At 37.5% G+C, this 17,005-nt stretch overlaps 1 protein-coding gene across 1 annotated transcript in view; it reads right to left on the reverse strand.

Moving 5' to 3' along the window:
- KPNA3 (karyopherin subunit alpha 3) overlaps positions 1-17,005 on the reverse strand; it is a gene marked incomplete in the record, with an annotated part of 693,441 nt that overhangs the window by 206,474 nt on the left and 469,962 nt on the right. The window contains 1 exon segment of the mRNA XM_053705555.1: positions 9,191-9,319. Within this exon segment, the coding sequence (XP_053561530.1) occupies positions 9,191-9,319 (129 nt within the window).

Genomic DNA, 17,005 nt, shown 5'->3' on the forward strand with positions numbered 1-17,005 from the left:
TGCGCCACAATAGCAAACCCAGAATTTTTTCGCCGCTAACCTAGCCAATTGCAAGGTGGCGTCTAGGGTGAAAGAATTAGCCAATTTAAGAGCACGAATTCTGTCCATAATCTCCTCATAAGAAGAAGAATTACTAATAATCGCCTTTCCTAGCTCATCAAACTAGAAACACGCGGCTGCAGTGACAGGGACAATGCATGCAATTGGTTGTAGAAGGGAACCTTGCTGAACAAACATCTTTTTTAGCAGACCTTCTAATTTTTTATCCATAGGATCTTGGAAAGCACAACTATCTTCTATGGGTATAGTGGCGCGCTTGTGTAGAGTAGAAACCGCCCCCTCGACCTTGGGGACTGTCTGCCATCAGTCCTTTCTGGGGTCGACTATAGGAAAACAATTTTTTAAATATGGGGGGAGGTACTAAAGGTATACCGGGTCTGTCCCATTCTTTACTAACAATGTACGCCACCCGCTTGGATATAGGAAAAGCTTCGGGGGGCCCCGGGGCCTCTAAGAACTTTTCCATTTTACATAGTGGTTCTGGAATGACCAGATAATCACAATCATCCAAATTGGATAACACCTCCTTAAGCAGAGCGCGGAGATGTTCCAACTTAAATTTAAAAGTAATCACATCAGGTTCAGCTTGTTGAGAAATGTTTCCTGAATCTGAAATTTCTCCCACAGACAAAACCTCCCTGGCCCCCTCAGACTGGTGTAGGGGCCCTTCAGAAACCATATCATCAGCGTTCTCATGCTCTACAGAATTTTCTAAAACAGAGCAGTCGCGCTTTCGCTGATAAGTGGGCATATTGGCTAAAATGTTTTTGATAGAATTATCCATTACAGCCGTTAAATGTTGCATAGTAAGGAGTATTGGCGCACTAGATGTACTAGGGGCCTCCTGTATGGGCAAGATTGGTGTAGACGAAGGAGGGGATGATGCAGTACCATGCTTACTCCCCTCACTTGAGGAATCATCTTGGGCATCATTTTTACTAAATTTTTTTATGACATAAAATACATATAGTTAAATGAGAAGGAACCTTGGTTTCCCCACAGTCAGAACACAATCTATCTGGTAGTTCAGACATGTTAAACAGGCATAAACTTGATAACAAAGCACAAAAAAACGTTTTAAAATAAAACCGTTACTGTCACTTTAAATTTTAAACTAAACACACTTTATTACTGCAATTGCGAAAAAGTATGAAGGAATTGTTCAAAATTCACCAAAATTTCACCACAGTGTCTTAAAGCCTTAAAAGTATTGCACACCAAATTTGGAAGCTTTAACCCTTAAAATAACGGAACCGGAGCCGTTTTTATATTTAACCCCTTTACAGTCCCTGGAATCTGCTTTGCTGAGACCCAACCAAGCCCAAAGGGGAATACGATACCAAATGATGCCTTCAGAAAGACTTTTCTATGTATCAGAGCTCCACACACATGCAGCTGCATGCCATGCTGTCCTCAAAAACAAGTGCGCCATACCGGCGCGAAAATGAGGCTCTGACTATGATTAGGGAAAGCCCCTAAAGAATAAGGTGTCTAAAACAGTGCCTGCCGATATAATCATATCAAAATACCCAGAATAAATGATTCCTCAAGGCTAAATATGTGTTAATAATGAATCGATTTAGCCCAGAAAAAGTCTACAGTCTTAATAAGCCCTTGTGAAGCCCTTATTTACTATCTTAATAAACATGGCTTACCGGATCCCATAGGGAAAATGACAGCTTCCAGCATTACATCGTCTTGTTAGAATGTGTCATACCTCAAGCAGTAAGAGACTGCACACTGTTCCCCCAACTGAAGTTAATTGCTCTCAACAGTCCTGTGTGGAACAGCCATGGATTTTAGTTACGGTGCTAAAATCATTTTCCTCATACAAACAGAAATCTTCATCTCTTTTCTGTTTCTGAGTAAATAGTACATACCAGCACTATTTTAAAATAACAAACTCTTGATTGAATAATAAAAACTACAGTTAAACACTAAAAAACTCTAAGCCATCTCCGTGGAGATGTTGCCTGTACAACGGCAAAGAGAATGACTGGGGTAGGCGGAGCCTAGGAGGGATCATGTGACCAGCTTTGCTGGGCTCTTTGCCATTTCCTGTTGGGGAAGAGAATATCCCACAAGTAAGGATGACGCCGTGGACCGGACACACCTATGTTGGAGAAATAAGGAAAGTTGAACATTCTGAGTCAAGGCAAATAAATGTTTGAATACATATATTTAGAACTTTATAAATAAAGTGCCCAACCATAGCTTAGAGTGTCACAGAAAATAAGATTTACTTACCCCAGGACACTCATCTACATGTTTGTAGAAAGCCAAACCAGTACTGAAACGAGAATCAGCAGAGGTAATGGTATATATAAGAGTATATCGTCGATCTGAAAAGGGAGGTAAGAGATGAATCTCTACGACCGATAACAGAGAACCTATGAAATAGACCCCGTAGAAGGAGATCACTGCATTCAAATAGGCAATACTCTCCTCACATCCCTCTGACATTCACTGCACGCTGAGAGGAAAACCGGGCTCCAACTTGCTGCGGAGCGCATATCAACGTAGAATCTAGCACAAACTTACTTCACCACCTCCATCGGAGGCAAAGTTTGTAAAACTGAATTGTGGGTGTGGTGAGGGGTGTATTTATAGGCATTTTAAGGTTTGGGAAACTTTGCCCCTCCTGGTAGGAATGTATATCCCATACGTCACTAGCTCATGGACTCTTGCTAATTACATGAAAGAAATAACACATTTTCCTTAACAAAGAGTTCAAATGAGAAATGAGGAGAATTTTTAACAAAACTGTCTCTGATACAGGATCCTTTGAACCAAAGAAAACTATCAGTAGAATAAACTTAAGTATGCTGTCGCCCAGAAAAAAATTAATTAAATCTTAATTTTGAAAAACCTTGTAAGTTTATTTAAAAGGCATACTAGCAGTCATAACCTTTTATGATAAAAGCAATAACATGTGATGTTTGCAGATAAAATCAAGTACATGAACTGAGTAAGTAAAAACAGTAAATGTCATTGTACATGTAGAAACATTATTAGCATAAAATATAATAAATGCCACATAATTGAGCTGAAGAAATAACAGCTTAATAATGAGAAAAGAACACTTAGCTTTGTAGAATAGTGTTTCAGGGCATCATAGTTTCTACAGTAACATAAGAATCAGAATGAGACATCTCGCAAAATGTAACAGAAAAAGAAAACTAACATTAGGCAAAACATTCAAATTCCACAACGTAACAGTTTCAGTAGCTAGAAAAGCAAAGATAGGATTTTTTTTTTTTAAAACAAAAAATAAAATAAAAAAGCAGCCATAATAGCTTTAAAATTCATGAAAACAGCGAGCAATAGAGAGGGGTAAAATAACAAAATTTGGTGCCAAGAATGACGCATTACGTAAAAGAAAGTTAAAGCACCAGAAAATGACAACTCGCTTAATAACAAACGCAATTTCGCGCCAAAACAACTAGCGTCAAAGATGCAGGAAATTACAAAATTGGCGCCATCAAAGGTGACTTTGCGCCAAAAAAGTTTGCGCCAAGAATGACGCAATAAAAAAACAGCATTTCGCATCCTCGCGAGCCTAGATTTGCCCGTGAAAAAAATTGAAAAACAAGTCTAATTAGAAAAAGACTGAATCCCAGGTACGAAAAAAGTTTAAATAAACTTCCCAACATGATTCCTATACTGAAACGGTTTACACTGCAAAAAGAAATATACATAGACCTGACTCATGGCAAATATAAGTAAAATACATATATTTAAAACTTTATATTAATACATAAAGCGCCAAACCCTAGCTGAGAGTGTCTTAAACAATGATACATACTTACCGAAAGACACCCATCCACATATAGCAGATAGCCAAACCAGTACTGAAAACTATCAGCAGAGGTAATGGTATATAAGAGTATATTGTCAATCTGAAAAGGGAGGTAGGAGATGAATCCCTACGACCGATAACAGAGAACCCTTGAAAAAATTTCCAGTGAAAGAAACCACAAAATCAAAAGGCGATACTCTATTCACATCCCTCTGACAAACACTGTACTCTGAGAGGAATTGGGCTTCAGAATGCTTAGAAGCACTTATAGAAGAAATCTCAAAAACTAAGCACAAACTTACTTCACCACCTCCATAGGAGGCAAAGTTTGTAAAACTGAGTTGTGGGTATGGTGGGAGGTGTATTTATAGGCATTTAAGGTTTGGAAAACTTTGCCCCCTCCTGGTAGGAATGTATATCCCATATGTCACTAGCTCATGGACTCTTGCCAATTACATGAAAGAATAATCTTTTCAGAGATAGGGAAACTATTCTGGTCCCTAAGAAAACTACCTCTGTAGCTGGAATAAGGGAATTCATTTTCAGATTCACTTCCATTCAAGGAATGAAGAGAGACAACTAGATCTCAGTATGTAAGTTTGCTTATTGAAAAGATGGTGCCTGAACCATTAAGACGTCCAGAAATAGCACCACAGCAATTCCCTGAAACCTGATCACTGCCAATACAGCCCCCTGAGAACCATGGCAATACCAAAGGGCAGAGCCACAAACTGAAAGTGTCTGACAGAAAGGCAAACCTCAGGAACTTGAAAATATGCGTCCTCCAGGACTATGGTCACTATGAACTGACCCTCCTAGATCAAAAGGAAGAATGGAACCACTGATTCCCATTTGAAGAACGGTACCCTGAGACAACCTATTGAGATACTTTAAGACTACTATAAGGCGAAAAAATCCCTTCTTTTCAGAAACCAAAAATAGGATTGATAAAATCCTAGGCCCCGTTCTTTAACAGGAACTGGAACTCTCTCTCACAGTGAATAGAAGTCTCAAATTGCCTCACAGTCATCTTGCCTGTAGATAAATCTAAGAGGAGGAACCTGTGTCATGCAGGGACTGCATGACTACTATGTAGTAAACCTGAAGTACTATGTCCACAGGCTATCTATGACATCTTGTATCCATGATTGAAGATAAACAGAGAATCAACCCCCCACCTGGACCAATCCCGGAGTGGGGACAAAATCCTTAAAGGGCCACTGTAAGTAAATATTTACTAACTACCCCAAATACGCTTTTTATCAATAGCATTTCATTAACATATCTCTACCGTATATCAGAAATCCTGTCTGCAAATTTAATTGTTTTCCAAACCCACTCCGTGGGTATCCTTTGCTCTGTACCAATCCGTTTACAATACCTAGGTTTCAAAATGGCGCTTTAAACACAAAGTTATTGGTTTAAGTATTTTGAACATGCAGTGCTAAAAATAGTGGGCAGGATAACGTGACATCATCGGCGAATAAAAGATATAACTTTTAGAACATTATGAAACTTCGTTTTGGAGAAAATATAGGACAGTAGGTTTTAATTAATGTTTATTAACTTTAATATGTTAGTTGTTTAGCTTAAAAATTATAACAGAAAGTAATCCTTTAACATTAGAACTATTCCAGTCAAAACAGGATCAAACTAGGTCTTACTCTTGTACGGATGCACCAGAAACTTGGACGGATGGAAAGATCCACTGTCCATAACGCCCCGAGGGCTAGTACAGCGAAGCCAGATATCTTGGCTCCCGGCTGAAATTGCTTGGTAGCATCAGGAATAAAGAATAGGCTAGATTAAGAGACTTAAAGGGGCATTAAACCCACATTTTTTTCTTTCATGATTCAGATAGAGAATACCATTTTAAACAACTTTCTAATTTACTTCTATTATCTAATTTGCTTAATTCTCTTGATATTCTTTCCTGAAAAGCATATCTAGATCGGCTCAGTAGCTTCTGATTGGTGGCTGCCTCATGTGATTGGCTCACCCATGTGCATTGCTATTTCTTTAACAAAGGATATCTAAAGAATGAAGCAAATTACATAATAGAAGTAAATTGGAATGTTGTTTAAAATTGTATTCTCTGTCTGAATCATGAAAGAAAATTTTTGGGTTTAATGTCTCTTTAATTCTGTACTGAATCTGCTCCAAAGGAGACTCTACCAAATTGTAATCAGAAACGGCATTTTAACAAAAAAATGTTGCATCTTACACAGTGACAATACAATTCCATGAAAAGAACAGCTATCCTCTCTAGGAAACGTAGTTCTCTTAGCCAGAGTAGAAATGTCCTACTTCAGGCACTGTGCACCCTAATATTTGAGACAGCGACAGAAAATATCCTTGTAAAGACAGGGAAAAAAGAAACCCCGACTTCTCCCATTTCTGCGAATATCTTCTAGCATGGTCTGTAATCGAAATAACTTCCACATAGGAATTCTAGCACCTATAAAGTTTACTAGATTCCTTAGGGTTGACAGTGACATACGAATCCGACTCGCTCCAAAGTAGCCAAAACCTCTTTAACCCATACCGAGGGTGTTAAAGCTAAAATCTGAAGGATACTACTTCAGCATCAGATGAAGGAATTATACTGTCCGAATCAGAAACTTTTCCCTCTGAGGCTACTGACGTATTCTCATCTGACCCATGATGAAGGCAACCTAAGTAGCAGGAGGAGGTACAGAAACCTTACTATCTGAATCCCTAATATTCCTCTTGCGGTATCCCATCAGAAAGAGGAAACAGAAAATGTCACAGATACTGCAGAATATACCTGGACAGCAATTCTGTAGGCAAATAACTCCTCTAGGAGATTGAGAGTAGCTGCAGGGCACTGCATGTGATGCCATAAAGGCTTGGGACAATGGAGGGGGAAAAAACGGTGGCATTGCCTTAACAGCATCATCATAAGAGACATAAGGTTCAGAAAAAAATGAAATATATTTTTATTTTTAAACCTGGGACATCACTTAATTTGAACTTAAAGGGACACTGAACCCAAACATTTTCTTTCGTTATTCAGATAGAGCATGCAGTTTTAAGCAACTTTCTAATTTACTCCTATTATCAATTTTATTTCATTCTCTTGGTACTCAATTTGAGTATGTAAAAAAATATGCGCTCCGGTAGTAAAGCCTGGCATACAACTTTAATTTGAAAAGATAACATCTTTCAAAACATTATAAACGGCTAACTTTCCTTAAAAAATTATCAAAGGAGTTTTATAAAACGTAACCCGGACAGCTTAAATCAATGAGTAACATCAGAGACTCATCCGAGCATGGAAGCTAAAAGACTGTTTACCAAGATGGCGCGGCGCCGCTCCATCTGAAAGAAGGAGGCGAGCCATAAACAACGGCATGTGGGATTAAGCGTGCCTTACATCGCTCTTTTTCCTGCCACAAAAAAAGGAAAAAGTCAAAAACATAGCTTTCAATCTCAAAAGGCTTACATATAAAATTAAAACAAAGAGACTGCTCCGTTGCTGCCCACACACGGAAAACGACACACATAGGCGCCCCATAGGACTGGCAACAAAAGAAAACAGAGCGCTCTCCTGTAACTATCTTCACTTATAGATCTCACTCATAGTAGCGTAGAGACAATTTATCATATAAACAACCAGATTTAAGTCCCTTTTTCGAACTAAGTTTGAAAAATAAAGTTAGACAAAGAGAATTAACCCCTGCCTATAAGGAGATTAACCACTAAGTCTCCATCACATGCCATATAAGTGCCTGCCCACTGCCAGAAGTATCCTTCATAAAGGATTAGAGTTCCATAAATAGTGCAGACTTATATAACATCTTAACCTCTTCAGTGCCAGCCTCCTAACCCCAGAAGACAAAAGACACTTACCTGCACATTCAGCTGTCTGGCAGGAAGACAGCTCAGCCGGTATGAGAGGATGCCACTCCTCACAGAGACCTGTAGAAACAAGAAAGGACAGAGTAAACCTACTCAGGCTTTCTATACCACTTGAAGCTTTGGTTTTATGCAATTGTGGCAATAAAGAAGATTTTAAACAAGTCCGTTTTCCATTTCACTGAGTGCAAGGGTATTATAATTTTGTGCATGTATTTTTTCTGGATATAGCGATGAGGTCTCTGGTTTTCCCTGGGCACCTTTGAAGTGGTGCAGAAGTTCCCATTCTGTGGTTTCCATGGGGAACATTTTCACAAGCGCACCAGCGTGAAGAACAAGAAAGGCTGAGCTTGGTGTGGAGTGTCAGGACGGAGAGGAGCTTGGAGCGCTTACAGGTGGATTCAAGACTTTCCACAGCAAACATGTTAGGAAAACGCACCGGTTCCTAAATGCTTTAAAGCCACCACTGCCCTACTGAAGAGACTAACGTGGAGTATGGCTAGACCCAAACTTGAGAAGAAGTTCAGAGTAAACCTACTCTGGCATTCAAAATAATACAATCTTGCTTGTAGTAAAAGAAATCCAATTTCTACAGACACCAAAAACTTCACTTTCTCCATGAACAGTGGCAAAGAGAATGACTGGGGGTTATAGGTAAGGGAAGTGACATAACAGCGTTGCTGTGGTGCTCTTTGCCTCCTCCTGGCCAGAAGTGATAGTCCCACTAGTAATTGATGATGCAGTGGACTCACCATATCTTAAGAAAGAAAAAGACCATTTCCAAGAATAAGTCTGATGTGATGCCAGGAAGTAAGCATAATAAGCAAACAGGGATAAAGCCTTACTATAGGAGAGCTGGTGTGAAAAAATGCATATCAAATAGGAAAGCCAGAACACCTTTTCCAGGTGCTAGGTAACTAATTTATATACAGACCTATGAAGAATAATGCACATTTTTCAAAGTCAGAAGTAAATTGTAGCATGAATAAAGGAACAAACTCTAAAGCCTTTTATAGACCAGGTGCCCCCCCCCCCCAATCTTTTATTGTTTTTCCTTCAGATAGATACAGAAAAGAAGCTCAAGAGATAGCTTAACTCTAGCAGTTCTGGCATCTGTATATAAACACTACAGTAGAGAAAGTCTACAACACATGAAATCAGCATAATAAAATTGGTGTCTGTGGTTTTTGTTTTATTTTTAGATGGATTACCTGTGACTCAGACCAATAGAGGGCTTTAATTAAATACAAATGATATTTCCCTACTTTGTTAATTTTGTATCTAAACAAGATTTTACAAGTGGGAAGAAGCGAAAATAATTGATGTGCTTTTTGTTAGCATTTGATGCTTTATTCACCATTTCATGTTTATGTGACTGGTTAACAAGATTTACGTTCCATGTTGATGTAAAAAAAAAAAAATGCTGTCACATATGTACATTTAGTTCCATACCTTGTTAATCTTCTCTTTAGGATGTGTCAGCAGGTTTTGAAAATGAGCAAGAACATCACAGTTTAAGACCACTTGAGTTTGTTCATCTGTGCCAGTCACTATGTTACCCACTGCTCTTAGTGCTGCTGTCTGAAAGAGAAAATGTATTTTGTAGAATAAAATTTCCATTAAAAAAAAGATTGAGAGACATGAAACCCCAACATTTTTCTTCTATCACAATTCAGATACATCATACAATTTTAAACATCTTTCAGATTTGCTTCTATTATCAAATTTGCTTTATTATCTTGGTATTCCTTATTGAAGGAGCAGCAATGCTACCTGGCCACATTGGGTAGGCTAATGAGAAGAGGTATATATGTTCAGCCAACAATACGTAGCTAGGTATGCTTTAACCCTTTAAGGACATAGCTTTCAGTTTGCTCAATTGTTTTATGACGGAAAAATTCCGTCATATGTCCTTAAGAGGTTAAAACAAAAAATACCAACAAAACAAAGGAAATTAAAATAAAGTTAATTGGAAAGTTAGTTAACCCATAAAGCCATTTTGTCATAAGTACGTCACAAATTACTTTACCCAATGTACCCTTTTGACTTAGTACCTACCTACGACAGCAAAGAGTGCAGCCAGAGGCAGAAAGCACCTGCCTTTATAAGGTAAGGAAGAACTGATCATTCTTCCTTTACCATATGAAGGAAGATCGATGATACACAATTTTTTTTCTGGGTGTTAGTAAGATCAGCCAGGGGTTGTGACCATTAAGGGCTAAATTACGAGTGAAGCGCTATTTTGAGCTCCCACTCGAGTATAAACTAACCAGATGGAGGCTTTTTCGTGTATTGAGTTATATTCATATTACAAGTTGAAAGTAAAAAGTTAGCGGGAGAGCGTAAACCCGACACACGCAAAAAAAAATTGTCCCACAGACTTCAATCAAGTGCACAAACAATAAAGACACACTAAACACCCATACACTAACCCAACCATGTATATTCAAGTGCGCTAAACATTACATGAAATAATATTTCACATTCCAATATTCTTTGAATAAAAGAATATGTACACACACAGATATAGATTATATATACATACACACACACACACAGATCAGCACTTAACAGCATAAACAACCACTCTGTGCACGGCCCTTGAATATACAGAAATACCTGAAGACCAGGAACCGGTGTGTATCCTTAAATATCATCAACAACTGAGCCAGCACGAAGAGATTCATATAATTACCTTTAATGTATCAAAAACATAACGTTTCGGCCTCACACGAAGGCCTTGGTCACATGTAAATGTCACACACCACAGACACCAGAACAGTGCCTAATATACCCCAACCCCTTATCCTGATACACTGAAGACACCGGAAAAATTAGCCCACAATCAGCTGAACATAATCTAATAGATCCATACGTCATCCCTATGTGACCGTAGTCATAGCAACTTTAACACAACAAATCCACATAGGTACTAACAACAATATCATACCGCATGACCATGATGCATGGTGACACCATAAAATGCTGTCCCTTGTCAGAGATCCGTACACAATCAAAAGTGTATGAGATTCAGCGTCTTGCCATATAACTAAGTATCCGACGTGTATGGAAGGACCTCCTCCAATCGGCAAGGGACGGATTACCATGACAACAGACCCAATATACATTGGATAACAAATCACGGTATTTAAACTAAGCATAACAGTGTATAAACCTATCACCAACCTAACAAAATGTAGCATGGTCAAACAAAATAGAGTGATCTATACAGAGACTTATGATATCAAGCATTTGTTGTAAAATACCTTATAGCCTAGTGCAACAAATATAGCGTATCTATGCAAATGCCCTCATAGTAACGTACTGTATATATATCATATCGCCTATTTAGATGACCAAAACTATAAACCCTAAACAAAATAATAAAAAACATTAAAAAACAAGGTACTCGAAGGATATGGTAGAAACAGAATATGTGGAGGAGAGGAGGCTCAGAGTCCTTTATAAAAACAGCCAATATAGTCAATCATCACATTTAAACCTCTTGGTGCAAGTGTCCAATCTATGGATCCAGCGTGATTACATCCTTAGTAGAGCATTAGCTTCTTCCTTCTCAAGGGCTAACCTAATGGTTTGCCAACCTTTCTCTGAATGTGGTAGTCGTTTTTCCCACATAATAAAGGGAACAAGGACACATGATCATATAAATAACGTTAGCCGAAGTACATGTCAGCCAATGAAGTATAGTGCTACATTTTATGTTAGGTTGATGATAGGTTTATACACTGTTATGCTTAGTTTAAATACCGCGATTTGTTATCCAATGTATATTGGGTCTGTTGTCATGGTAATTCGTCCCTTGATGATTGGGGGAGGTCCGTCCATACACGTCGGATACTTAGTTATACGGCAAGACGCTGAATCTCATACACTTTTGATTGTGTACGGATCCCTATGACAACGGACGCCATTTCATGACGTCACCAGGCATCATGGTCATGTGGACTGATATTGTTGTTGGGGCCAATGTGGATTTGTTGCATTAAAGTTGCTATGACTACGGTCACATAGGGATGATGTATGGATCTATTAGATTATGTTCATCTGAGGGCTAATTTTTGCGGTTTCTTCAGCGTATCAGGATAAGGGGTTGGGGTATATTAGGCACTGTTTTGGTGTTATGTTGTATGCCTGTGGTGTGTGGCATTTACATGTGACCAAGGCCTTCGTGTGAGGCAGAAACGTTACGTTTTTGATACATTAAAGGTGATTATATGAATCTCTTCGTGCTGGCTCAGTTGTTGATATTTAAGCATACACACAGGATAGTGGTCTTCAGATAGACAGATAGATATATAGATATATATATTCCTATAGATATATAGGTATAGATATGAATTTTACATGAACAGTATCTCATATATAGAATATATATTTTATTTTCTATGTGAAGAGCATAGGAATGTAAAATATGTATAACACGATTCTGATTTTGATTTTAACGCTGTCGGTTAAGCGCAATGAAAACTTAGTAATCTTACATATACATTTAAAAAAAAAAAAATGTAAATTAAACATACTGTAAAATATTCTAAATTATCCGTAGCATAAATCTATTTTACAGTAATAATTTGTATTTTAATATTTTATATGTAATATTTTAATAACACGCCTTAACATTACAATTATATATATATATATATATATATATATATATATATATATATATACACACACACATATACACACACACACATACAGTGTATATATATATATATATATATATATTTTTTATATATATATATATATATATTTTTTTTTTATATATATATATATATATATATATATATATATATATATATATATATATATAATACTAATCATGTCAACGACATATGTATACCTATATATCTATTGGAAAAGATATATAGGTATATAAGTGAACATTGGAATGTGAAAAATCCCCTAAAACCTCATATCTTTGAGCCCTTATAACTTTTGAATACAATTTTTTATTTAATAATTTTTATCAGACAGTATTATGAGCAGCTGTTCTTTAAAATGTATTGTTGAGGTTTTTTGTGCAATTTTTTTGCCTAGCATAACAGTTAACCAGAGCTCTAAAGTTGTGATAACCCGGCACGTGTTAAACTAGATTAGTTTCTACTAGTTATACTGATGCTACTTCCAACGCACACAAAGAGCCGCAAAATACCCCTTAGCGCTCCACTCGTAATCTAAACCTAAATAGTTTATGGGAAGAACACTGGATTTACCAGTCTTATATTAGGAGGAGTAATTGGGAAGCCATAGGTAAGCAAAACCTTAAAAAGGGACAGTGTACTCATGCATGCAGCAAATAGTTTATTCTATTTTAAGCTGAGGAACACAATTTGAAAAGGGCCTCTTTCTCTTTCTTGCGCACTGCCTACTAGGAGGTTGACCTCCTAAAGGTCTTCTGTTAACAGTTTTTCTATAGTCATTACTGCATGTCTAGTATAGGTGGAGTATTCAACAGGAAAAAAATGTTGTATTAAGTAAAATGGAACACTGGAGATATTTTTTTTGTTTAGTACACAGTCTAACTTCCAACAAGGAAGGACAAACAGTTCTAGACTTAAAAGCATTCTTTTAAAATCAGATGCAATTCTTATTCAAACCTATCAAAGTATTTCTGATTTCATTTAAAACACATCCCCCATGCCATCTTGCCATTTTTTAAAAATAAAAAAAATAAAAAAAACTACTTAGATGAGAAACTCTATTTAAATAGGTTTAAATTGATAAAACCTTTCTTCAGCTTATGAGCACGAAATAGCTGTCCAGAAGTGTTTATTTTCCTGCTGCACTTGCCCTAATAGGGGATTGTTGTTTTTAACACAGTATCAGAAGCAAAAAGCCTGAGATATTGTACATCTAATTTAAAAACCTTACCCAGAATCAGTGGCGGCTGGTGAATTATGAAGATGGAGGTGCACTTGGTCCCGCCCCTGGCCACACCCCTTCAAATAAGACTCCTCCCCTCAGATGGTATATATAGATATATATATAGATAGATATATAGCCCAGGTACAGCAACTCCACCCTTTTCAATTGTATAATTACAATTTAAAAAAAACAAAAAGCAAGGCATTTTAAATATGCACATTATATATAAAATAAAGAACCCATAACTGAAGAAGCCTCTGGGTTCAACATTATTTTGACTTTTGACAATATCATAGACTTATACAAAGCTTGAGGTTGGTGAAATCACAGACTGACTTAATTAACACAATCCCAAACAGTTCAACATACTCAGAAGACAAAGTTGAAGAAAGACTGAGGTTGAGCGCTCCTCAACAAGCTACTTTTCATCTGGTGTCATTCAATATTTAATGCACTGAGCTTGTAAGGCTATACTAGTTCTGGGTTCCCTTTCTCTGCAAGAACATTGATTTTCACTGTATCTAATGCCAGGAAAAAAGCCACAGATAACTTATAAATAGAATTATCAGTTAATTTGTTAAAGCGATTCCAATACCTAATAGTCTGTCAAGTAGTGTTCCTTACGGCCGGGTAGTTCCGACACTGACAGCATGATTCGAGCAGCTGCAGTGCTACACTGACTCTGTCTCGAGTAGTCCAGCCAGAGCCTCAGCCAACATGGTCACACGGCTGCTGCCCCCCGGCCTCCCTCAGCCACCCAGAGCTCACCGTTGTGCACGCCTTCACACTGTTCACAAACTCAGACTCAGTCTCTTCTCTGCGGCTGCCACTCGAGGAGTTGGGCCCGGTCACAAAGGCGACCTTTGCATTACATCACCGTTAGTTCCACTTCCGCCCTGAAGCCCACGATGCTCCTCCTCTGGCTCCCACACATACACTGCTCTTAGTGTGCTAATGTCACGTGACAGCTGGCTCTCGCAAACTAAGAGCTGTGCGATTAGGGAAGCTATGGGCTGGCCTGTAGGTGGCGCTGCAGTCAATGCAGTTTTAAAGTGGAAAGAGCTTTTGCCGATACTTCTATCTATCGCACTGCACAGCATGTGCGATAGATAGAAGTATTAGGCAAAAGCCCATTCCACTTCAGCCTAAAGAATTAAAAACTTAAATTTTAATTGTTTTTATGTCAAAACTGCAGTGGAGCCTGGAGGATTTTTGTATTTAGTTAGCAAATAAAGTTTAAAAATGTAAAAAAAAATTTCTAATTTTTTATTTTTTTATTTCTCACTCTTTTTTGGGGGTTCATTTTTGTTGGGGGTTCACGTGCTCAAGTGCTCCTATAGAGGAGCCTCCACTACTCAGAATCCTCTAGGGTTTGGTAACATTGTATACGGGGTAATTCTAGGGTAAAGCAAACAGGGATATACAGTACTTGCCTAGATGTGCTAGTTTCTGGTGCAATAATTCTATTGCTCTTAATTTTATGAAATCGAAGATTATAATCTTATGCTTTTTGCTTTAAATAATTTTTATTGAAATTTTTACATATTCAACAACAACATTTGCAAGCATACAGATTCTCTTAAAACTAAGACATAAAAGTAAACATATCCGGTCTAACTACAGTTTTCTCCATTGTTCCACTTTAACATCACTGAGAGAATATGTAGTAAAGAGGAGTGATTTCGAATTAATTTGTTGTGTATAATAAAGATATGTGAGGGTAGGGGTAGTTGAAAAAGAGATGTAGAAGAGTCAAGAAGGAGGGACCGAGGATAAGGGATAGGGAACCTCTCTGTGAAAAAACATAATTTATGTAAGAACTTACCTGATAAATTCATTTCTTTCATATTAGCAAGAGTCCATGAGCTAGTGACGTATGGGATATACATTCCTACCAGGAGGGGCAAAGTTTCCCAAACCTCAAAATGCCTATAAATACACCCCTCACCACACCCACAAATCAGTTTAACATATAGCCAAGAAGTGGGGTGATAAGAAAAAAAGTGCGAAAGCATAAAAAATAAGGAATTGGAATAATTGTGCTTTATACAAAAAAATCAAAACCACCACAAAAAAAGGGTGGGCCTCATGGACTCTTGCTAATATGAAAGAAATGAATTTATCAGGTAAGTTCTTACATAAATTATGTTTTCTTTCATGTAATTAGCAAGAGTCCATGAGCTAGTGACGTATGGGATAATGACTACCCAAGATGTGGATCTTCCACGCAAGAGTCACTAGAGAGGGAGGGATAAAATAAAGACAGCCAATTCCGCTGAAAATAATCCACACCCAAAATAAAGTTTAAATCTTATAATGAAAAAAACTGAAATTATAAGCAGAAGAATCAAACTGAAATAAGCTGCCTGAAGTACTTTTCTACCAAAAACTGCTTCAGAAGAAGAAAACACATCAAAATGGTAGACTTTAGTAAAAGTATGCAAAGAAGACCAAGTTGCTGCTTTGCAAATCTGATCAACCGAAGCTTCATTCCTAAATGCCCAGGAAGTAGAAACTGACCTAGTAGAATGAGCTGTAATCCTTTGAGGCGGAGTTTTACCCGACTCGACATAAGCATGATGAATTAAAGATTTCAACCAAGATGCCAAAGAAATGGCAGAGGCCTTCTGACCTTTCCTAGAACTGGAAAAGATAACAAATAGACTAGAAGTCTTTCGGAAATTCTTAGTAGCTTCAACATAATATTTCTAAGCTCTAACTACATCCAAAGAATGCAATGATCTCTCCTTAGAATTCTTAGGATTAGGACATAATGAAGGAACCACAATTTCTCTACTTATGTTGTTAGAATTCACAACCTTAGGTAAAAATTGAAAAGAAGTACGCAACACCGCCTTATCCTGATGAAAAATCAGAAAAGGAGACTCACAAGAAAGAGCAGATAATTCAGAAACTCTTCTAGCAGAAGAGATGGCCAAAAGAAACAAAACTTTCCAAGAAAGTAATTTAATGTCTAATGAATGCATAGGTTCAAACGGAGGAGCTTGAAGAGCCCCCAGAACCAAATTCAAACTCCAAGGAGGAGAAATTGACTTAATGACAGGTTTTATACGAACCAAAACTTGTACAAAACAATGAATATCAGGAAGATTAGAACAGATTAGAACAGAAAGAGCAGAGATTTGTCCTTTCAAGGAACTTGCAGACAAACCTTTATCCAAACCATCCTGAATAAACTGTAAAATTCTCGGAATTCTAAAAGAATGCCAGGAAAAGTGATGAGAAAGACACCAAGAAATGTAAGTCTTCCAGACTCTATAATATATCTCCCTAGATACAGATTTACGAGCCTGTAACATAGTATTAATCACAGAGTCAGAGAAACCTCTTTGACTAAGAATCAAGCGTTCAATCTCC

This window comes from Bombina bombina, chromosome 3 (assembly GCF_027579735.1).
Source record: "Bombina bombina isolate aBomBom1 chromosome 3, aBomBom1.pri, whole genome shotgun sequence".
In the NCBI taxonomy this organism is placed as follows: Eukaryota; Metazoa; Chordata; class Amphibia; order Anura; family Bombinatoridae; genus Bombina; species Bombina bombina.